The 26,263-nt window shown below is 30.2% G+C and overlaps 1 protein-coding gene across 1 annotated transcript in view; it reads right to left on the reverse strand.

Annotated features, from left to right (window-relative positions):
• LOC111710205 (uncharacterized) overlaps positions 1-26,263 on the reverse strand; it is a 44,685-nt gene that overhangs the window by 15,342 nt on the left and 3,080 nt on the right. The window contains exons 2-10 of the mRNA XM_023484267.1: positions 16,581-16,649; positions 15,140-15,227; positions 13,151-13,246; positions 10,143-10,304; positions 9,827-9,879; positions 8,975-9,177; positions 7,817-7,923; positions 3,029-3,132; positions 2,598-2,673 (exon numbers count right to left, since the gene is read on the reverse strand). Coding sequence (XP_023340035.1) covers positions 2,598-2,673; positions 3,029-3,132; positions 7,817-7,923; positions 8,975-9,177; positions 9,827-9,879; positions 10,143-10,304; positions 13,151-13,246; positions 15,140-15,227; positions 16,581-16,621 — 930 coding nt within the window. The 5' untranslated portion in view covers positions 16,622-16,649. The remainder of the gene's footprint in view (positions 1-2,597; positions 2,674-3,028; positions 3,133-7,816; positions 7,924-8,974; positions 9,178-9,826; positions 9,880-10,142; positions 10,305-13,150; positions 13,247-15,139; positions 15,228-16,580; positions 16,650-26,263) is intronic.

Here is a 26,263-nt window from a genome sequence, read left to right on the forward strand (position 1 = left end):
AGATAGATAGATAGATAGATAGTCAGATAATAGGTAGATGATATATAAATAGATAGATAGATAGTCAGATAATAGGTAGATGATATATAAATAGATAGATAGATAGTCAGATAATAGGTAGATGATATATAAATAGATAGATAGATAGTCAGATAATAGGTAGATGATATATAAATAGATAGATAGATAGTCAGATAATAGGTAGATGATATATAAATAGATAGATAGATAGTCAGATAATAGGTAGATGATATATAAATAGATAGATAGATAGTCAGATAATAGGTAGATGATATATAAATAGATAGATAGATAGTCAGATAATAGGTAGATGATATATAAATAGATAGATAGATAGTCAGATAATAGGTAGATGATATATAAATAGATAGATAGATAGTCAGATAATAGGTAGATGATATATAAATAGATAGATAGATAGTCAGATAATAGGTAGATGATATATAAATAGATAGATAGATAGTCAGATAATAGGTAGATGATATATAAATAGATAGATAGATAGTCAGATAATAGGTAGATGATATATAAATAGATAGATAGATAGTCAGATAATAGGTAGATGATATATAAATAGATAGATAGATAGTCAGATAATAGGTAGATGATATATAAATAGATAGATAGATAGTCAGATAATAGGTAGATGATATATAAATAGATAGATAGATAGTCAGATAATAGGTAGATGATATATAAATAGATAGATAGATAGTCAGATAATAGGTAGATGATATATAAATAGATAGATAGATAGTCAGATAATAGGTAGATGATATATAAATAGATAGATAGATAGTCAGATAATAGGTAGATGATATATAAATAGATAGATAGATAGTCAGATAATAGGTAGATGATATATAAATAGATAGATAGATAGTCAGATAATAGGTAGATGATATATAAATAGATAGATAGATAGTCAGATAATAGGTAGATGATATATAAATAGATAGATAGATAGTCAGATAANGGAAAGGATAGAGATGTTTGCATACTGTACAATGTGCTTTAGCTCTAGCTGAAAGGACAAATGTAAGAATTATCAGAATTGCACACTTTTGAACCTAGAAAAATATCTTTTACATTATTATTGATCAGTTAAAGATTTCAAGAGTCAGGTACATTTCAGTGTGTTGGGGTTTCTCTGAGTCAAAGGAACTAATACTTGCATCAAAACCCTTTTTCTCCAACCTTTGAATCTATGCAACCCTATGTTGTTTACCTTTAATATTTCAAACTAATAATTTCGCTAGATTAAAGTTTCAAATATCAAAGGTTGCGGAGATGTAAGTATTAAAAAATACAATTTTGTGACAAATTTTATTTCCTATTATTGCAAAATGAAAAGAAAAGTAAAGGACGCAGAACAGAAAATTCTGAAAGAGAAAGTAGAAAAGTAGAAAAGTAAAGGATTATCTTGAAGTTACAAGGGTGTGTGTAGGTTTAAAGATAACAATTTATTATTAATTTCACGCCCACCCTCCAGTTCCCTTCAACCAAAACAAGGCTGAACTTCTCACATATTTTAAATAATATTGAGATCGCAACTTTCTCATAGTTATTAGTTAATCCATTCTAAAACAAGAATCCATATGTTTTGTTTTACAACGGATTAAGTTAGTTCTAATACGACAATAACCTATGTTTTTTTTTAAAGATTTAGTACTAAATCACATAAAATTAAAACTTATTACTGTTGATATCGAGTTCATGTTCTGAAAAATTAACCGCTATTATTACCAAAGTCCAGATCACTTTACTCCGCCCTCTCTATTTAGATTTAAACCCAGTTAACAGTTTATCTTATCTTCCAGTTTATCTTAAACAAAGCCTTTAAATTATCCTTATCTTACCCTTTATCCTTATTTTGACTTTTAGTTTGTATTTTGCGTTGTCTCCCTTTATCTTGTTGTTTTCTTTTTATAATCTTAAACTTAGATCAGCAATTTTTCATGTTATGAGGTATTTTATAGAAACCATTTTCTTAAAGAGCAGCTTCAAAAATATTAGTAACCAAGTGCACTTTTTACCATTTGTCGATTTAGACAAAAAAAGACACTTTACAGTTTGGGAGAAGATTTGTGGGTTTAAGATTGTATAGGACATGTTAGATACATTCTTGGTTTTTTAATAAGGCTAGTTTATACAGGGGAGACAGGGGTGGAGCAAAGGGGCAGTGACCCACCATAGACTTAAAAGGGGAAGGGGGGTCCCTTTAATCTATATATATATTTATACTTTGCAAGTCTGGGTGTCTAGGTGTTTGTTTGTTTGTTTGTATCCAATAAACGTCAAAACGGCTGAACCGATCGGACTCAATTTTTTGTGGAACCTCACACGACCACAGGGAAGGTTTACAGATGATCAAATTTTCAAAAATTTGCCTCATAAAAATTCAATTTTCATTAATTTTTAAAAAATTTGAAAATTCATGATATTTTTTTCATGAAATTCGCAAACTTTTTTTGTTTTTGTTTCACAATAAATACAAATTCAGAGGAAATGTTCACAATTGAAATATAAGATAGGTGCGAAGCGTCCTAAAAGCCTAGTATTAAATATTAATCTACCTGGTTTAAATGTTTAGGTTTCCAGATTGGATCCGAGTATTCATCTTCCTCAACTACTTTATACTTTCTGCTACTCCTACACATTAACAATACTTTCATTCAAAACTTTTATCTTTGGAGAACATTTTGCTGACAAATAAAATAGAAAACTGTAAAACGATTGTCGTCTTCATTCTTTCTGTTTTTCATGAAATGTCATAAGAAATGTTGTAATTTGTAACTTTTTATTTATAATATTTACGAATTAGAAAATCCTGACTGATCGATTTAACTAATTGAATGATTTATTTGATTGATTGATTGATTCAAATGATTGATTTAACTGATTGATTAATCTAATTGAATGATTGATTTAAATGATTGATTAATTGAACTGAATAAATCGCTGATAACAGATGCAGTGTGAATGATTGATTAATTGAACTGATTACCTTGCAATGATAAGTATTATTATTATTGCCAGAAGTATAAGTAGGAGTAGAACAGAGGCCAGTATACCTGCCAGAATACTCATCCTTTCTGATACTGTTCGACCCTAAATATTAGAATTATAAAGTTCATTGCAGATTTTTTACACATTTTTCACATTTTTCACATACCTTATACTTGCATATTGTTTTTTTCGTAAACACATCAAAATGCATTTGTTGAAAAACATGAAAGTTGTAGGTTCAATAACTTAAATATTTACTTCTTCAGTGTAAAGAATCTAGCAATAAACATAAAACTACATAATACCCGGACTCCTTTCCAGGTTTTCCTTCTATACCCGTCCCCCGCCTACCTTTCAGGTTTTCCTTCTATACCCGTCCCCCGCCTACCTTTCAGGTTTTCCTTCTATACCCGTCCCCCGCCTACCTTTCAGGTTTTCCTTCTATACCCGCCCCCCACCTACCTTCCAGGTTTTCCTTCTATACCCGTCCCCCGCCTACCTTCCAGGTTTTCCTTCTATACCCGTCCCCCGCCTACCTTTCAGGTTTTCCTTCTATATACCCGTCCCCCCGCCTACCTTTCAGGTTTTCCTTATATACCCGTCCCCTGCCTACCTTCCAGGTTTTCCTTCTATACCCGTCCCCCCGCCTAACTTTCAGGTTTTCCTTCTATACCCGTCCCCCGCCTACCTTTCTTTACACACAAATGCCTACTCATTCCTTGTAAAGTATCCATGTGTTCAGATATCAATCTTCATTTTCTCAAATTAATTCTTGTTCAGTATTTGGTGGGATTACAGGATTAAATGAATTAATGAATGGTGAATGAATGAATTAATTAAAAAATTAATGGATGAATTAATGAATTAATAAATGGATAAGAAACAAATAAATTGAATGGAATGTGAATGAATATGTTGGGATGAAACTAATATAATGGGATGAAATTATGAAAGTTATAAATGGGATGAAAAAGATTGAATAGAATAGATAGGATAGAATAGGATGAATCATGAATATGACAAACTATGGAATGGAATAAATAGGATTGAATGAGATGAATAGGATGGAATGGGATAAATAGGTTGGAATGAGATAAATAGGATGGAAGGATGGGATTCTTCATTTATTCCCTGTAATATGTGTTCTTGTATTCCTTGTAATATGTGTTCTTGTGTTCCTTGTAATATGTGTTCTTGTATTCCTTGTAATATGTGTTCATGTATTCCCTGTAATATGTGTTCATGTATTCCTTGTAATATGTGTTCTTGTGTTCCTTGTAATATGTGTTCTTGTATTCCCTGTAATATGTGTTCATGTATTCCTTGTAATATGTGTCCATGTATTCCCTGTAATATGTGTTCATGTATTCCCTGTAATATGTGTTCTTATATTCCCTGTAATATGTGTTCTTGTATTCCTTGTAATATGTGTTCATGCATTCCTTGTAATATGTGTTCTTGTTTTCCTTGTAATATGTGTTCATGTATTCCTTGTAATATGTGTTCATGTATTCCCTCTAATATGTGTTCTTGTATTCCTTGTAATATGTGTTAATGTATTCCTTGTAATATGTGTTAATGTATTCTTTTTAGTAAGTGTTCATGTATTCTTCATATGAATAGGATGGAATGGGATGCCTAGGATGTAATGGGATTAATAGGATAGAATGTGATGAATAGGATGGAATGTGATGAATAGGATGGAATGTGATGAATAGAATGGATTGGGATAAATAGGACGGAATAGGATGGCTATGATAGAATGGGATAAATAGGATGGAATGGGATGAAAATAGGAGATAATGTGATAAATAGGACGTAATGGGGTAAAAAGGACGTAATGGGATGTCTAGGATAGAACCGGATGTCTAGAATACAATGGGATGAATAGGATGGAATCGGATGAATAGGATGAAATGGTGTGTATAGGATGGAATGGTGTGTATAGGATGGATGAATGGATACATAACAGACGAATATCTAAGTTTGTCCTGAAGGTCATGAACTTGAATGTATGGAATGTGAAAACTTAAAAGCTAAACTGTTTAATCTGTAATAGATCAATCTTCAATCTTCATGTCTCACATAACTTTCGATGACAAATGTATTGTTCAAAATTTCAGGTGAAAATAAACCGCACAATTTTTAATTTTAAATTTTAATTTAAGAGTAAGAGTTAAAACCTGCAGTGTATCCTGAGTCACGTGGATTTAACGGTTATGTCAATATTCCATAAAGCTGTGACTTTCGATCACAATTTGACCCATTATGCATAATCTTTTATCCTTTTTCTTAAATACTTTTTTGTCGGCAAATCCGAAAGTTAAAAGATTGTTGAATTATAGACCAAAATACGTTAGATTTCAATTATAAGAAATCGAATGCTGTTCACTCTGGTTAGTCCGGGGTGGAGTAAACACATTTATGCATGGTTTCTGCGATATTATAAACATGAATATAAATATAAATATAAATATAATGAAATATTTTGTTTGGTTTGGTTCAATTTAATTTGTTGGAAATCCACTAAAGCAGACAGCCAACTTTGCAAAATCTTAAATTGATATTATGTATGTCGAATAATGCATGAAGTGAAAACTATAGTCTGAACCATTTCTGTTAAAATAAATTTAAACCCCTATTAGAATTTCGGAGATTAAATGAAAGATGCCGCCCCCCCCCCTTCTTCTTTTCATGAGAAACGCAAGGTTTATCATGTTTTTGTACTTTAATGCAGGAAGTTAATTATGCATTCATTGCAAGTTTATGATCAATGAACACTAATCAAAATAACATTCAGCTGAAATTCATATTTTGCTCCATCAAAGCATTTAAGCAATTCTAATTTATTTATTAATGGATTTGAACAAATAAATCGCTGACAAATTGAGTAATGATTAAAGTCAATAATTATATAGTTTAAAATAATTGAATGATTTATTGATTCATTGATTCGTTGAATCATTAATTCATTGCTTCATTGACTCATTGATTCATTGGTAAAATGATTAATTGATTTATTGATATTGAATCATTAATTCATTGTATCATTCATTCAATGATTCATTCAATTATTTCTTTAGTTTTAATTAATTTAATTATGGACTGATTTTTACCGATTTATAAATCAAAACTTGACACTTTTAGTTAATTTTTACCCAACACTAAAAAATCTACAATGTGTCCTATAGGTATAAATTTGCAGGAAATATTGCCTGCTTGGGGTCAATTATATTCTTCATGTTCCTGCTTCATAATACACAGGGTGAATATTCATCATTTTGAGACACTGGTGTTAAATTACACAATACACATATTTATATATAAAAAAGTAAAGAAAAAGTTTATAATTGTATAATTTAATGTGTTTTTTTATTCAATTTAAAAATTGAAAATTTGAAAATTGAAAATTGAAAGTATTTTTCGTTAGTTGCTATTTCCTAAAAAAAAACAATTTCTATATCACAATTACAAAAAACAATGTTGTCAGGTTCAACCTGTATTATTTTGTATTGTATAAAATAGTATACACTATACACTATACACTATACACTATACACTATACACTATACACTATACACTATACACTATACACTATACACTATACACTATACACTATACATGTAACAATGGTAATTGTATAAATTACATTTGTCAGAAGACCTAAGTCACGGAATAAAGATTTAGAAGGAGCGAAGGGGAAACAGAATACAAGAACTGTAAAAAGGAAATCTGGAAGGAGAATGGAAGGAGGATGAAAGGTGGATGGAAGGAGGATGAAAGACAAAGGATGGAAGATAAACGTAAGATAGACGGATAGAAGAAGGATGAAATATAAAGAAAAAATAAACGTGAAAATACCTGTAGTTCTAAGAAATGAAATGAGGGACTAGTATCTCTGTAAATATGGGGAAATTGGCGGGAATTAGAAATAAAGGAAAAACTATATAAATATGGTTGAGGAGGGAGGGATCCGGGATTGCAAACAAGGTGAAAGTTGGCAAAAATTATATATCTAGTTAAACTTGATTTCAGACACGAAATAGAACTAACTCACATGCTATTTATCTATCCATCTATTAATTTATTTATCTATCTATCTATCTATTCTATCTATTCTATCTGTCCGTCTTTTTATCTATTTATCCATATTTTATCTATCAATTTTTTATCTATCTATCTATCCATCCATCTATTTATTTGTCCAATCATTTATTAATCTATATATCCGTCTATTATTAATCTATCTACCTATCTTTCCATATATTTGTCTGACAATTAATCTATTTATCTCTACTATCCACCCATTTATCTATCTATTCATATATTTACCTATCTATCCATCTATTTATTTATCAATTCATCTATTTCTCTATCTGTCCACCCATTTATCTATCTAATCATCTATCATAAACTATCAACCCTATATGTCTAGTGTCTATCTTCTAATAATTTGTTTTATATTAAAAACCATTTATATCTTACCTAATTTATGACAGTGCTAAAATATTGGTTCAAACAAGAATAAATGGATTTTAATTACCTTATAAAACTCAAGTTGCACGAAAAGTGTTGTCTACGTACTTTGTGAATTTATAATTGTACTGTATCGATAAAATTGTTCTTTACATTGTATGTCTGGTATCTAAGTGTACTTTACAGTGTACATGTAAAACTGAACTGTATTCACCAATGGTATAATAGGTTTGATGTCTAGTGTAAGTGCACTGTATGTCGTGTACAATGTACAATGTATAGCGTACATGGAAAACTGTACTGTACTCACCAATGGTATAATGGGTTTGATGTCTAGTGTAAGTGTACTGTATGTCGTGTACATGATCTGACCACTACTCATGACCACCTGGTCCACTACACAGGTGATATTCAAACCTAAAAATAGAAAATTATTTATTTATTGATTTATCTATAATTTATCTATTTATCTATTTATCTATTTATCTATTTATCTAATTATCTATCTATCTATCTATCTATCTATCTATCTATATTTTTTTCTATCTTTCTATCTTTCTATCTATCTATCTATCTATTTATCTATCTATCTATCTATATATTTATCTATTTATCTATTTATTTATTTATTTATTTATCTGTTGATCTGTTTATCTATTTATCTATTTATCTGTTTATCTGTTTATCTTTTTAACTTTTTATCTATTTATCTATTTATCTATTTATCTATTTATCTATTTATCTATCTATATATCTATCTATATATCTATCTATCTATCTATCTATCTATCTATCTATCTATTTATCTATCTATCTATATATTTATCTATCTATCTATCTATCTATCTATCTATCTAGGCAGATCTGGCAGAATTCCTGTGTTTTCCTAATGACAATTAGTGAGAGTAAAAGATTAGGAATAAATCTAAGAACTAGATAGACTGAAAGATAGGGGATCTGGCTGAGACTAGAATATGGACTAAAATGTTATCTTTTTTATTTTCTTAGACAGAGATGGACAGATAACACTTGACATCTGTGTTGATAGATATATCTTTCCAATATTTGTGCAAACATCACTTCTTTTTTAAATGTTCAATAAGAATGTGAATAAACAAAAGCGTGTACATCACGTTGAGTTGCCATTTCTCCCCAAAAAGGGTCAGATTTTGAGATTTTAAACCGTTTGGGGATTTGGGGATCTAGAAATACTTCTGTTTTGAGCTGGGAAAGTGAAAAAGACACCAAAAATTATGAAACTATACAAATAATTTGAGAAATTTTAAGAGAAATTATTAGAGCTTTTATTTCTCTTTCAGGGTATTTTCTGAGGATTTTAAAAATCTTACATTTGGGGATTTTTGGGGAATAGATTTCTCTTGTTTTTAAGGATTTTCAATCCAATCCATCCGGCAACTCATTACGAAATAAATATTCAAGAAAGAAGGAAATGTTCCTGGCTTTCTACCTGTATCATTTAACCTAGCTGTGTACTGTACTGTCTGCCAGACAGTGTGCTGGTCATCTTCTCCTAAAGATGCGCCCCTGCCCCCCGGCACTGAGGTTAGGTTGACCGCCCCCTGCCAACTAAAGGAGGGGGCGGGGATTGCCCCCTCGGCTACGCAGGTCAGGTTGGTCTCTTGACCCTCAGTTAGAACAAGGATTTCGTCTCTAGAAAATGAAGATGTATTCATGTATTTAAGTAAGGTCATTAATTATTAACATCAATGCATTTAAGATATGTTTCCTATGTTTTTTATTTTACTATACTAAAAAAGCCGAGCAATAGTTTAAATAGGAAACAAAGAAGATGGAGTAATTAAGAGTTTGGAGGAGATAAAACAAACAGAGTTTTAGAAGAGTAAACAAACAGAGTTAACAATCCATGTTTTGAGTAGAGTAAACAGGGAGAGTTTTAAGGAGAGTAAACAAACAGAGTTAACAATCCATGTTTTGAGTAGAGTAAACAGGGAGAGTTTTAAGGAGAGTCAACAAACACAGTTAGCAATCCATGTTATGAGGAGAGTAAACAGGGAGAGTTTTAAGGAGAGTAAAGAAACAATTAAATCAAAGTAAACAAAGAGTTTGGAGTAGAGTTAACAAACAGCTTGGGGGAGAGTAAAAAATAGTTTGGAAAAGAGTTAAAAACATAATAAAGGAGAGTAACTAATTATATGGGAGCAGATTAAACAAATGGGGAAAAAGTAATCAAGCAATTTGGAGGAGAAGGAGAGTAATAAAGAAACAGTTTGGAGAAGAGTAAATCAAAGCACTTAATTGGAAGAGAAAAAAGTTGTTTGGAAAATTTGAAAGAACTGACCTATAGTCTCTACCCCAACTAACATCAGCCTTCCTTCCAACAGAGAGGTAAATCTAAAAAGAAAAGAAAAATAGCTTAAAATTTGATTAATATTTCTATACTTTCAAAATATTCAGTATCATGGTGTAAAAAAAAGCATTCTCTTCTACTGTCATTCATCCAGCTTTTGAACTAAATATCTATTTAATATCTAAAAATTCAGATCTTAAAATTAACTAAAAAGAACTCTAAAATATGTGGGTTTGCTTGATTTGCATTTTTGTAACTTCTTGCATTCTCACATAGTATATTTTGTACAGTACATAAACAAATTTACCTGCTTTCTCACTGTTTGGAAGTCTTGGATATCATTAAGCAGGCAGAGCCAGTCGCCGTGATGGTGCCGGCCTGTACCGGATATATGTAGACTACAACCGGTTTTTGTTCCAGAAAGTTCTAGACCGGGGTTTCCAGAGCAGACACTTACAGGAGCTGATTCCTAGAAGAAAAAGGATTTATAACTGACTTAATGATTTACTAGTAAAACATCTTTTGTGTAACAATATCAAAGACACTTAATCATTGCTTTAATGTTGTCTTCCTATTCCACAGTTTTCTGGTTCTCACTGCATCTTAAGTACTGAAGTTAGAATGAAGCCGCGAGTATAATAATGCAAGGTTTACTTTATTGGCAATCTTAAATCCAACTTCTTAGGAAATATACTCCCTGGCACAATAGCCTATGCCTTGGTCAAATAAAACTTTTAATACGAACTAAACGTACAGAACTTCAGTGAAAAGAATTATCTATCATTTTGATTTGTTCAGAAAAAATCTTCAAAATCTTGCAGTGCTCAAGTTAGGGATGCATATAATGCATTGAAATTTTGCAACAACAAAAAAATAATTAAATTTGATTGAAGATCCGGGATTAGGGCCTGGAAATGACTTTCAATAAAGATAAAATAAAACTCTTAAAAACTTTTTACAAAATTAAGAGCTGCAATATTATAGCTTCCGATAACATATAACATATTCACGAATTGTCCTAACCCTTGTACTTAGTTGCAGGAATAGAAAGGTAAAAAAATACATCGATTTCCAATCTCGATTAGACTATATTTTTTAGCTGGCCCTTTTGGGTTCATCCATGCTTTGTTTTATGTTAAGAAAAACAGAAAACAATAATAAAGTGTGAACGAGAAAATTAATCATTAAAAATAAAATTTATCACTAATAAATATCAACGCTGATTATCTTCCATTACATGAAAACCTAATTTCGCAAGTTGTTTATTCTAAAGCTGAGAGACGAGAAAACATACTTGGGACTTGTTTGCAATTTTTGTTATTGTTTTTATAAACTTAGTTCGGTGTGGTCATAATTCGTCACAGTTTAATGTGTACACAAACCCTATCTCCCTTGCCATGAATATACTCACCTTGAAAATATTTTATTTCAAAGTTTTTTAAGATTTGTTTGTTCTCAGGTAAAAAATTATTTCTATCAGTGTATTCTTTACTTTATTGGTCAAGAAATGTAAGTTGTATAGAATATATATCTAATAGAGGAAATGCAAATGATAGAAGATTCATATATATATATAGCGATGGGCAATAGCTAGATTTGTTTTACAGAAACTTGTAATATTTTAAAACTTTTAGCAGATTATACGACAATAGGAGAAGGGTCCAACGATTTAAAATTGTAATATGTAGACGTTTGCTTTCATCAAACATGCAAATTTGTTATCCTAGGTAATTTAAGGCAAAAGCGAACCAAAAACTATCGTTTCAAAACCCCAATAACCACCGTTTTAAAACGATCGTTTTTGCCTTATATTTTCCTCTAGGGTAACAAATTTGCATGTTTGATAAAAGCAAACTTCTACAAAATAAAGTTTTAAACCTTTTGAAAAGTCTAAAACATTAAAAGTATTTGTAAAATGACTCTGCCCATCCCTACATATATATATATATTTATGTATATAATGATAATCTTGAATATGCAGAGCTTTGCTTGAAAGAAAACTAATGAGCAAGCTTCCTGTATCTTAATCTACTTCAAGACTAGTGTTATTCATGTGATACCGGGTATTACAAAAAATCTATAAATAAATGAACTGAGTTTTGCCACAAATTTTCAAGTTTCTATATCTTTGCAACCTGATAGTGTAAAACTGTGATATTTCAAACTAAGAATATTTGAACTAACAAAAGTCTGCAACATTTGTTTGCAAAGATATAATAATCGAGCAATTGCTAAGCTTATATTAATGTTTAAATGCTAAATTCCAAAAATGTATCCCTGAGCCGTCTGGATTATCAAAGAGGGTTTCAGTTTTGTTTTTAAGTATATTATTATGAATAGCATATATATAGCATATATATAGGCACTAAGAGCATTACTCTATTATTCTTGATGTATTTGTATGTATATAAGATGAAAGATAGGGATACATATCAGAATTAATGAGAAGTATCAAACTACCCTTTCAAAGATATAGCGGGCTATGTTAGGTTTAATAGCTGTATAGATAGGGTTGGCAAGGACAGTTCAATTATTACAACATTAGACCATGCGGACAATTTAAACAGACTGTCCTAACAGTTTTTGAGATACTAAAAACATCACTGAAATCTAGACAACTCGGCAATTTTTTAGACAACCTCAACTTTGAAGTGTACGCCTTGACTTTTAGTTTTACCTCACCAACTCTCATTTTTGTAGCCTTAGACATATACATTTCAAGATTGCAACGCGTTTGTTTTTAGCTTCGGTTTTTAAGGAGTAATTTGGTTTGAAGTTACATGATGAAAAACCCCCAAATTTTTTGCTTTCACAAGGTATTTGAGCCATTTGAGCGCACAAGAAGTGAGTTAGTATTTTGAGCGAAGATTAAAGTGGTTGACAGGTTTGCAACCTTCCCAGGCTAGTGCTTCAGAATCAAAGATTAAGCAAAAAATGAATATTTGTTCCATGACGCAGCTAAAACTTTTGCTTGTAGTAACAAGATTCAATTGTATTGTGCAACAGTGAGTTTTGACTGAATTGAACTTGAAGACCCCCCATCCTCCCCCCTCCCTATTCTCTTGCTGACAGCCCCCCACCCTCTTCAGTTCACCACTTATGATTTATGATTGCACATGACATATTGCAGAGATTTGCAGTCAGGATTTTTTAAGTTTTTGTACGCTGTGCAAAAAGGCATACATTTTATATGAGCAGCGTACAGTAAAGAATTTTTTATCTGTGATTTTTGAAAAATAAATAAATTTTTAGTAAAAATTTTTGTTCCAATGACCCCACCCCCCAAACTTTACATATCCATCTATTTATATTTACCTGTATAGCACAGTGACGATCATCTCCTGGGGAATTCCATAAACAGAAGAACCAGGGGGAATCCGTCTCACAGTGTAGAGTTGTATTTTCCCCCTCCTAGATATTCAAAATATGGATTTACTCAGTGTATTTTCCCCTCCTAGATATTCAAAATATGGATTTTACTGAGTGTATTTTCCCCCTCCTAGATATTCAAAATATGGATTTTACTGAGTGTACTTTTCTTCTAATGAAATATTATAGAAAATTGGAATATGAAATTTTTGAGAAACAATACTTTTTATTCTTAATTCATGGACACTTGTATAAACTTTTCTTGAATGAAACTAAACAAACTAATCTAAGTTTTTAAAATTTTAAAATATCTTCAAGAACAAAAAATAAGTATGACATTTTCCAAGCTAGAGAAACGAGGATATCTTTCACATTGTAATTAGATAACGGGTTTTATATGGTACTCTTGTGAATCGAACATTATCTTCTTGAAATGAAGGGTCACCTAAAATTCCAAGGACAGTCCCTTTAAGTAAATAAACAGCTTCTCATATGCTAAGAGACAAAAGTAAGTATAGTCTAATAAAATTAAAAATATTAATGCAACTTATATAAGACACAAAAGGTATTATTTTGGTTAAATAGTTAGATGGTTTATATTGAGATTAATGAGAATTTAAATGGTATCCAACCACAAATATGAGGGACAGGAACTTGAGAAATATTTTTAGAAACAGAAATATTGAGGACGTACTTTTAAGTTTCTCTCATAGACCTTTGTCTGATTAAAAATTGCATTGGATATTCATAATCTTCTCTTTGAAAACTGATTGTTTCCAATTGTGGAAACAATAGAGAAACAATAGAGACAATTGTTATAATTAAACACTTGTCAAGCTAGAAAATTGTGATAATTAAACACTTGTTAAGCTAGAAAATTGTAATAATTAAACACTTGTTAAGCTAGAAAATTGTGCTAATTAAACACTTGTCAAGCTAGAAAATTGTGATAATTAAACACTTGTTAAGCTAGAAAATTGTGATGATTAAACACTCGTCAAGCTAGAAAATTGTGCTAATTAAACACTTGTCAAGCTAGAAAATTGTGCTAATTAAACACTTGTCAAGCTAGAAAATTGTGATAATTAAAAACTTGTCAAGCTAGAAAATTGTAATAATTAAACACTTGTTAAGCTAGAAAATTGTGATAATTAAACACTTGTCAAGCTAGAAAATTGTGATAATTAATCACTTGTCAAGCTAGAAAATGATATTATTAACATTATAGATAAGATAAAAGTTCAGAGGGTACCAATGTGAATCGACCATACCTCTCTTTTTATCCGATTAAGGTTACTTAAAATTTCAAATACAGTCCCTTTAAAAGATTAAATACTGGAGCTGGGCCTTACCCCCGTCCCCCTCCTCCTCCTACATTTAATTATTCTCAGTACAGTCTTAACAAGACAAGTTGACGTTAATAATATCAAATTACTTCTAAACTCGACACTTTTTGCATCTTTGAAGTTGAATAAAAACATTAAACCTTGGGAGGGTTGGGGTAGGATATCATTTTATTCAAATCAAACCTTTCAAACACATTTTTGTCGGACATTTAATTTTGATAATATGAATGGAACCACATTGAAATTTTTTTAAAGGGAGTGTTCACCTATTTTAAAGTAAGTTAATATAATAATAACTGTTGGGTGGGGTAGGATATACAAACCTTAATAATATCTGTTGAGTTGGATAGGATATACAAACCTTAATAATATCTGTTGAGTTGGGTAGGATATACAAACCTTAATAATATCTGTTGGGTTGGGTAGGATATACAAACCTTAATAATATCTGTTGAGTTGGGTAGGATATACAAACCTTAATAATATCTGTTGGGTTGGGTAGGATATACAAACCTTAATAATATCTGTTGAGTTGGGTAGGATATACAAACCTTAATAATATCTGTTGAGTTGGGTAGGATATACAAACCTTAATAATATCTGTTGGGTTGGGTAGAGTTTGAATGATATTTAAAGGGTTTGATATCTCTAGCAGTAAAAACAACAACCACGGACTTCTAAATAAAAAAATGGTTTAGTTTTAAACCTAAGCATAAATGTATGATATGAATAAAAATTAACCCCCCCCCCCCCTCCACCATTTCCCTAACTTATTAATGCTAATCTTGTAAATAAAACTCGTCTAAAATTAATATATAATATTAGTCTTAATTATTAATGTTTAACTGATAAATATTAGAAAACCTAATCAATAAGCTGACTTCTCTTTAACCCAACCGGTTTTATTTCTTAAAAAATGCTCATTTATAAAAAAAAACTAACTAGAACATTTTGTATCACAAAAATCGTTCCAAGGATTTAATGCAAGTAATGTTATTTCAGAGGTGTACGCATCTTTTGTACTGCAGTGTACTGTCACTGGGCGGTAATATAAACACAAGACGGATGTGGAAGCCTGACATGGAATCCATCTTTCACATAAATAATCAATGAAATATTCTGGTCATAGGAAACTATTATGTGAATTATCAAAATTATAAAAATTTAATGCTTTTAACCTCCTCGGATACTAAACGAACACTGATGCATCTATTCCTTGTTTACAAATTCCGTCCAGAGAGAACTGGTTTCAATATGTACGAAGAGTATACGCAACTGCAATTAATTTTCCTTGCATTATAACCTTGCATTGTTCTCTAAAACATGTTTTTCATATAATTTTGATAAAAATAACATTTTCTATTAAATACTGATTACTTTAAATGAATATTAGTTCTCAGTAATATATATTGGGATAATTTGAAGATCAGAATTATCATCGTTATATTTGAACAACAAATTATTTTCTTATGATCATAATTTGAAAAAACCATAATAAGGAATATTTTTTTTATATCAATACCATCTTTTAATTTTATTTATTTATATTCTTATTTGTATTCTTTTTCTTGCCGTTATTCTTGTTTTTGTTGTTTTTCTAGTTCTTGTTGTTATTCTTATTTTTTATATTTTCAATTTTTTAAACTCTTCTTGTTATTCTAGCTTTTGCTGCTATTTTGGTTTTTATGCTTGTTCTTGTTGTTAACCTTATTCTTATCCTTATTTTTATTCTTATTCTTATTCTTATTTTTATTCTTATTCTTATTCTTATTCTTATTCTTATTCTTATTCTTATTCTTATTCTTATTCTTATTCTTATTCTTATTCTTGTTCTTATTCTTATTCTTATTCTTATTTTTATTCTTATTCTTATTCTTATTCTTATTCTTATTCTTATTCTTATTCTTATTCTTATTCTTATTCTTATTCTTATTCTTATTCTTATTCTTATTCGCATTCTTATTTTTATTCTTATTCTTATTCTTATTCTTATTCTTATTCTTTTTCTTATTCTTATTCTTATTCTATACCTGGATAAGCAAACAAAATGAAAGTTTGTATTTAAAGCCATGTCCAAGGCTAATTCCCGCGGCTAGAGCCTAAAAAAATGAAAATATAAATATATATATTAAGATCTAAAATATGAAAATACAATATTTCTAAAATATATAAATTGTTTAATAATATCAATATACGGATCAAATATACTGTTAGACTACAGTAAGATGAAAATAGCTCAATTTTCAAACAGGTTTGATGCTGCTCAGAGCAAGGATATCTAATTACCCAATGGGTGAAAAAGGGAAATTTAGATTCCCCATACAAATATTGGAAGTCTTCATTAAATTGATCAGAAATAAGTTATAGAGTTAATTCCGTTAGAATCTTACGGATAGAGTTAATTCCGTTAGAATCTTACGGATAGAGTTAATTCCGTTAGAATCTTACGGATAAAGTTAATTCGTTAGAATCTTACGGATAAAATTAATTCCGTTAGAATCTTTTGGATAGAGTTAATTCCGTTAGAATCTTACGGATAAATTAATTCCGTTAGAATCTTACGGATAAAGTTAATTCTGTTAGAATATTACGGATAGAGTTAATTCCGTTAGAATCTTACGGATAGAGTTAATTCCGTTAGAATCTTACGGATAAAGTTAATTCAGTTAGAATCTTACGGATAGAGTTAATACCGTTAGAATCTTACGGATAAAATTAATTCCGTTAGAATCTTATGGATAGAGTTAATTCCGTTAGAATCTTACGGATAGAGTTAATTCCGTTAGAATCTTACGGATAAAGTTAATTCCGTTAGAATCTTATGGATAGAGCTAATTCCGTTAAAATCTTACAGATAAAGTTAATTCTGTTAAAATCTTACAGATAAAGTTTCAAATATCCGAAAAATCTGATCATCCAGAAACACGAAAAACTCATAAAAAATATATTTAGATAAAATGGTAGTAAAAGATAAACCCTATTCTGTTATAATATTAGGGTTCAACTTTAGATTTTATTATAAATTGTCTTTTTTATAGATGCCTCAAAAAATCTGCTCTCGACCAATGAAAGTGTTATTTTTTAACAATAACGCAGTTAAAAGTGTCAAATTTGATTAGTTTTCGCTGAGGATATCGAGTTCAGGGATATTGTAGATTATTGTTTTCTTATTCAAAAGTTCAAACCTCTTGTTGTTACAGCTACATCAGATTTATTTTAGCTTTACTATTACAAAAATGTATTTTTTTGTAAACACGATTCAACTAAATTGTGTTGAATTTGAACCGCTGATAGACTATCTGACAAACAAGAATTTTGACGTTAATACCCTATTTTGTTTATTTAAATATCTGGTTTGACCGCAAAAAAATTGCGAAATGACTTGTTTAAAGCGCTAAATAATTTGCAAAGAACTAACCAAGCGTTGAATATTCTGTCATAAAATATTTAAATTTTGCAATATTTATTGAAAACATTTTATATTATATTTTTAAACATTTTGCAACCATCATTTGACATGGGGCTAAAAATGTTTAGTTGGGAAAGCGCTAAGTCATATCGACTTAAAGGGAGTGACCGGCTATGTAAGGTAGTTGAACTGAGTATGCAGTGTTGTGGAAAACTTCTTTAGGATTCATTTGAGACATATTTCACTTTTTAAAAGTCTGTAAATCCTGAGTTTGAGCTCAAATTCGACGTTCAAAACTCCTGATTTGGGGGTGGATACGCTTTCAGAATTAGTTTTTTAAAATTATTAATTAACTACGACATAAAATGTAAAAATATTCTACAATAAACTACAGACGTCATGTTTAGGAACATTTTGAGAAAATAAAAATTAATCTTATCATCGAAAAGTAGTAATCTTGTTCAATTATTAGTTTCTATTATCTCATTATTCTAGTTTCTCGTATTCACAAAGATGCTCGCAGATTTTCTATAATTATTATTGAAAAGACGACATTTAAAGAATTTGAAGAAATCTGCGAATAAATTCAAAGAAAATTAGAAATTCAATATAATAATGAAAACGAAATAATCGATTTTAGCATTGATTTATTGACAAATTTCTTTTGTGAAATATGTTCCTAGCCATCTAAATAGATTACTGTATAATTTTTACTTTATTTTTCGTTGTCGTTATTTAATAATTTAAAAAAAACTAATTCTAAAAGCGTATCCTCCCCCAAATCAGGAGTTTTGAATGTCGAATTTGCGCTCAAACTCAGGATTTACAGATCTTTAAAAAGTGAAATATGTCTCAAATGAATCCTAAAGAAGTTTTCGACAACACTGCATACTCAGTTCAATTACCTTACATAGCCGTCCACTCCCTTTAACTCGATATCAACATTGTATAAACTTTGAAAGGAATTGAGTCTTTGTCACAAACTCTGCTTTTCTAAACCGTATATCTGTGGATACCAATGTCGTAGACCTTAGATATTTCAAACTATGAATTCTGTTAGATCAAATGATATAAGTTTGAAATATCAAAGATGTACGACATTTGGTTCTAAAGATATAGGGATTATAAATTCAGAGTTTGTGGCAAAGACTCAATTCCTTTAAGAATGTAAATTTTTAAAGAAATCCAGCTTGAGATGAAAAGAAAGGATTTAATCACTGCAAAACAAGCTGTGCACGCTCTCGAGCAAAAATATACCAGTATTTGTCAATTACTCCTTTTGAAATTTAAGCTAGTGCGTTTCATTTTATAAATGAATTTTTGGTCTACAAACAAGTATAAGTGGGTTTGTAAGGCAAAGGGCCAAGGAGTTGCGACTATTTAAAAAAGAAGCTGTCTAAAAACTTGATGATCAACTTTCAGAGTTGTCTAAATATCAGTAAAATATTGAAGAAATGCAACACGTATTTACAATGAACTAAAATTGGAATTGTTTCTTTTGTTTCTTTTCCACCAAAGCTAGAAATATAATGCGTTGCACAGAGCACTTTTGAAAGTACAAGTCTTGGGTATAAGGAAGGTAAAACAAAATATTTTAAAGCCGACCCTTAAAGGTCAATTTCTAAAAGTCAATCCTTAAAAGTCGACACTGCACGGTGTTGAAAATAGTTTTCATAACTATCTGGATTACTGTCTGTTTACAACCAATCTTCTGCCGCAAATCAAAACATTGTGGATAAAAATAAACACTGTAAAGTGTAAACTATGCATTCTTCTAAAACTCTATAATTAATGATCTATTATCCAACTTAACTATCACATTTTACTGCAAAACAAAACCTGTTTGAAAAATTAGCATGCAAATAGTTTGAAAAAAATTTAAAGGGGGAAATTAAGATTTTTGTTTGCTTAAAACCAATGATTATAAATATGTGTAGAAAATGTGGTTATTGGCAGATTTTTCTTATCTTTTGAGCTAATTATGCATTGGCCGGCCTATAATACTCCACCCTGCAGGATAATATTGAATTACAATTTAAACACCCTGTAGTTTGTATATTTATTCTGTTAACACCCTGTGGACACCATGTTAACACCCTGTGAACACCATGTTAACACACTGCGGACACCATGTTAACACCCTGTGAACATCATGTTAACACCCTGTGAACACCATGTTAACACCCTGTGAACACCATGTTAACACCCTGTGAACACCATGTTAACACCCTGTGAACACCATGTTAACACCCTGTGAACACCATGTTAACACCCTGTGAACACCATGTTAACACCCTGTGAACACCATGTTAACACCCACACCATGTTAACACCCTATGAACACCATGTTAACACCCTGTGAACACCATGTTAACACCCTGTGAACACCATGTTAACACCCTATGAACACCCGACAATTTGCAGGAGTTGGAAACTAACATTTTACATTTTACATTGCCCAGAGCAGAATACCATCGTGTAATCATGGTTTAACAAATATTTTAGCAAACTTTCTCCAGTTTGTTTTGATAGTTTAATCATGGACAATAGTTCAGTCGATATTTATTGTAACATGTTTTTTCTGTTTCTCAAAAATGCATTCACCATGCCTACTAATCTTTCTAACCAGATAACCTGATATTTATCCATAATATCAACAAACCATCTATCCATCTAACCATAAAACCATCCATTCATTTAAACATCCATCAAACCATTCATCCACATAAACATCCATCCTTCTAATCGTCTATCAATCTAACCATCAAACCATTCATCCATTTAAACATCCATCCTTCTATATATCCAACCATTCAATCGTCTATCAATCAAACCATTAAACCATCCAACCATGTATGTCTATCTTCGGTCGGTCGGTCATCTATGCTTCTTTCTATTTAACTAACCATCCATCCATAAAACCATTCAACCTCCTTTATCCACCTGTCTATATCTATATATCCATAAAACCATCAAACCTTCTGTATCCAACTGTCTATATCTATATATCCATAAAACCATCAAACCTTCTATATCCAACTGTGTATATCTATACATCCATAAAACCATCAAACCTTCTGTATCCAACTGTATATATCTATATATCCATAAAACCATCAAAACTTCTGTATCCAACTGTCTATATCTATATATCCATAAAACCATCAAACCTTCTGTATCCAACTGTCTATATCTATATATCCATAAAACCATCAAACCATCTGTATCCAACTGTCTATATCTATAAATCCATAAAATCAGTCAACCTTCTGTATCCAACTGTCTATATCTATATATCCATAAAATCAGTCAACCTTCTCTCTATATCTATCTATATGTCAAACAATTTATTTATCTATCTATCACTATATCTATCAGTCCAACCTTCTATTTATATATCTATCTACTAATCTAACCTTCTATCTCTCTATCTATCTAACCATCCAACCTATCCAGCTCCTTATCCTTCCATCTTGTTTAATGTGTGCAAAATTAATTTGAATGCAGATAATTGAGTTCTTTACAAAAGGATTTAATATGTAACCACCCTATCTATCCATTTAGATATATATCAATCAATCTATCTATCTATCTATTCGTCTATTTTGCTAAGTGTACACGGATCAAAATTTTCCTTTTCCTGACCCCCCTTTTCCTTTTCCTGACCCCCTTTTTCCTTTTCCTAAACCCTTTAATCAGTTTATTCATTCATTATTCTTTTTAGATTTCCAATCACATGATGTATCTTGTTTGATTAAGGTAATTTTTTTTAAAGTGTTCTTTTGCTTTTGTACCAAATTTATGAAAAAAAGGTTAGCAAAATTGTATATAAGGTGTCTAAAAAAAATTAAATACATACAGAATCGAATATAACATCACAAATATGTAAAAATATGTAAGCGGAGCAGTATACACTTTTAGAAAACAAATGAAAAACTAACCAATTTTTAGAATAAAGATTTTAGTTATGTTTCCTTGTATTTACTTAGATTGTTCACTTTCAAATACGGAAGTATAAACATAAAGGGTAGATACACAAAAAAACTAATTAATTAGACAAAGTATATAATTTCAACCCTCAAGGATTAATAGAAATGATATGATCTTCAATGTATTGTTTTAAAATTAAAGGACTGTAAGTGTATTTTGAAGTTATCCTCCATGCAAAGATGGCAATGCCCGAGTAACGGCGGTGCCCATAAAATCTTTATTTGCTTATAGAAATGTAGAAGATGTCGTTTTTCTAGGTTTAAAGCGTTTACAACATTGATATTTCATATAAGTTCTCCTTCAGTAGAAATGCGCAAGTAACTTCTGTAGAGAAACCACAGTTAAAAATTGTGAACAATGAATCTAATTCTTTCATAGTCTGACAAAGATTTAAAGTTTATCGTTTAAGAACATTCAGATGATACAATTTAAAAAAGGGAACATGGGTCTTTTTGCTTTAGATTGGATAGAGGGGGGTGTTCAAAGAGGTGGGGTGGAACAATATAGGGCGTATAAGGATGTGTGGGTGGGTAAGTAACAAGGTGGGAAAAAGAAAAATATAGCATGAAGAAGAATATGATCATTTTTATCAGAAATTGAAGGTTCGGTTGGCAGACATAGTTCATCCAGATATCTTCGCCAAAATAGGGTTAATAATGATACGGAATTGTGCATTGTACTTTCTGTAAACAGGCTGTACACTCTGTGTACAGAGTTAACTTAACGACGACCTTGATATCGGTACATGCATACCATAAACTTTCATGATTCATTTTACAAAGATTAGATAATCTTTAAAAGGAATTGAGTTTTTGCAACAAACTCTGTTTTTCTAACCCCTATATCTTTGTGACCCGATGTCTTAGATCTTAGATATTTCAAACTATGAATTCTGTTTGATCAAATAGTTGTAGTTTGAAATATCACAGGTTTACACCATCGGGTTGCAAAGATTAGAACATTTGAATTTGTGGCTAAAACTCAATTTCTTTTAATAAAAAACGCTAAACTATCTTGTAGACATTAATAATTGGCGACGCTGCAAAGAATGAATGCTCTTTTAGATTTTTATAAATATTGTAGCCAAGATAACAACATATTGTTTATAAATATTGTAGCCAAGATAACAACATATTGTTTATAAATATTGTAGCCAAGATAACAACATATTGTTTATTGTAATAACTAATGCTGCAAAACTAACACAATCTTGTAAATGCTACCAATTGATGTGGCAAAGATACTGTAATTCTCTAAATATATTCTTATGTTTAATGTGGAAAAGATAATGTAATTCTCTAAATATATTTTATGAAAATGTGGCAAAGATAATGTAATCTTGTAAATTCTACTAACTCATGTTGCAAAGATAATGTAATCATCTAAATATATTTTATGAAAATGTGACAAAGATAATATAATCTTGTAAGTTCTACTAATTGATGTGGCAAAGATACTGTAATTCTCTAAATATATTCTTATGTTTAATGTGGAAAAGATAATAATAATTTTGTAAATTCTACTGATACACGTGGCAAAGATAATGTAATTCTCAAAATATATTCTTATGTTTAATGTGGAAAAGATAATAATAATTTTGTAAATTCTACTGATACACGTGGCAAAGATAACGTAATCTTATAAATATATTCTTATGTTTAATGTGGCAAAGATGATAATAATCTTTTAAATTCTACTAATTGATGTGGCAAAGATAATAAGGATCTTGTAAATTCGACTGATGCAGGTGTAGCAAAGATGATAAAATCTTGTAAATTCTACTAATTGATGTGGCAAAGATAATAAGGATCTTGTAAATTCGACTGATACAGGTGTAGCAAAGATGATAAAATCTTGTAAAATGTCTACATTGTCTCATCCTTTGTGGGTAACCCTGTAAACCTATTTCGTCTCCAATTGTGAAAAATCAGATTGTAATGAATGAACATAAATTTTAGATTTGGATGTTTTCACCATTTACGGTTCTATGTTCGTGATATAGTTTGCTATTAATGATGATATAAAAAGGATGTTCTAACGTTCAACATCGTTCTATATTGTTCTATATTGTTTTAATGTTCTACACTGTGTTATATAAGATACATGCTTTAATTTACTATCATCTAGCCATCCTTTCTTTTAGGATGTCTCAAAATTATATTCTCATATTATACATAAAAGAAACCATCGAGATTGTATTGCTTTATGTAATCGAATGTTACATATTAAATTACAAAGCAGGATTTTTTATTTAAAAATTCTAATATTTCAAAATAATAAATTAAAACAAATTTTAAGCGCATTATTAACTAGTTAACTGGACACTTTTAGTTAGTTATCAATAAAACAGAATTTTATTTTAAATTAAGAACTCTAATTTTGCAAAATTGAAAAAGCAGCTCTTTCTGAAAGCGCATCATGGAATAAACATCTTATAAACAGATTTTAAAAATATACAAAAATATTGACCTCTGGAATCTTTAAACGCCTCGACGCATATATTGAATTTAAAATGTTTATTAGATAAGCTTCAAGATTAAAGTATAGTAGAAATATTTACTTTTTATTCTTAACATTTTGAGTAATAGGGATTTTTAGAGACTTAGAAACAGCGCGAAACTTAATGAAAGAGCGGGGGGGGTTGTTATTTTTTACACCCCACCCTTTTCACTCCCACTTCCTGATTTTTGGTTGATTTGCTTTGTGAAGCAATTAAATCAAAATCAGAGTATACAACAATTTGTTGAAAAATCTTTAACTCAAAAAAATATGTTTTTTTATGTATTTTGGTTTTGGAAAAAAAATCTTAGATTTTGAAGTATAATTTATTTTGAACATGAAATGTCTAATATTTAGAAGCTTACTTTAACCCTACTTTAGTATACATATAAATGATTTTTTAACTCATTTGATGTATTTATATAGATTATATATGTCTAGACGTACTCCTATTAATTCAGGATCATAATCTAATATCTATCTATCTATATATCTATCTATCTATCTACTATCTATCTATCTATCTATCTATCTATCTATCTATCTATCTATCTATCTATCTATCTATCTATCTATCTATCTATCTATCTATCTATCTATCTATCTATCTATCTATCTATCTATCTATCTATCTATCTATCTATCTATCTATCTATCTATCTATGTATGCTATGTTCAAATCTTCATTAATCATAAATATCATTAATCTATTTATCTAAAAGAATACACCAACTATCAATAAAAAACTTATGTAATAACACAATTATTACAAATATCTTTTAAAGATTCCAATTTCCACATAATGGATCCGATAAAGGTTTATTTATGGTACTGTAGAGATCGAGCATGCCCTCTATAAATGGAGAGTTGCTCTTGACATCTTTGACAGCCCCTTTTAAACCCCTAAAGTGTGTCTATCCCCCCTTATGTATTTAATTATCTTATGTCTATCGTTGAAAGTATATATTTATCTATTTCAACGTTACTCTCTACCCCGCTTTTTAAGATAGGAATATGTAAAATACGAAAATATTAAAGGGACTGTACTCCCCCCCTTATTTAGATATGAATATGTAAAATACGAAAATGTTAAAGGGGCTGTACTCCCCTTATTAAGATAGGAATAGGTAAAATACGAAAATATTAAAGGGACTGTACTCCCCCCCTTATTAAGATAGGAATATGTAAAATACGAAAATGTTAAAGGGACTATACTCCCCCCCTTATTAAGATAGGAATATGTAAAATACGAAAATATTAAAGGGTTGTACTCCCTCCTTACTAAGATAGAAATATGTTAAATACGAAAATATTAAAGGGGCTGTACTCCCCCCTTATGAAGATAGGAATATGTAAAATACGAAAATATTAAAGGGATTGTACCCCCCCCCCTTATTAAGATATGATATGTAAAATGCTAAAATGTTTCAGGGACTGTGTACTCCCCCCCTTATTAAGATAGGAATATGTAAAATACGAAAATGTTAAAGGGGCTGTACTCCCCCCTTATTAAGATAGGAATATGTAAAATACGAAAATATTAAAGGGTTGTACTCCCCCCTTATTAAGATAGGAATATGTTAAATACGAAAATATTAAAGGGGCTGTACTCCCCCCTTATGAAGATAGGAATATGTTAAATACGAAAATGTTAAATGGACTGTACTCCAAAAGCTGGTTTATGAGCTTACATCACCCACACCCAGCTACCCAGCAATACAGCTTTCAGAACACTCTTTTATGTTTTCAGATTTCAGCCTAAAACCAACCTATTCAATACTATAGCTCCATACAGGGTTACCCACAAAGGATGAG

Source organism: Eurytemora carolleeae, unplaced genomic scaffold (genome assembly GCF_000591075.1).
Source record: "Eurytemora carolleeae unplaced genomic scaffold, Eaff_2.0 scaffold1020, whole genome shotgun sequence".
Lineage (NCBI taxonomy): Eukaryota > Metazoa > Arthropoda > Copepoda > Calanoida > Temoridae > Eurytemora > Eurytemora carolleeae.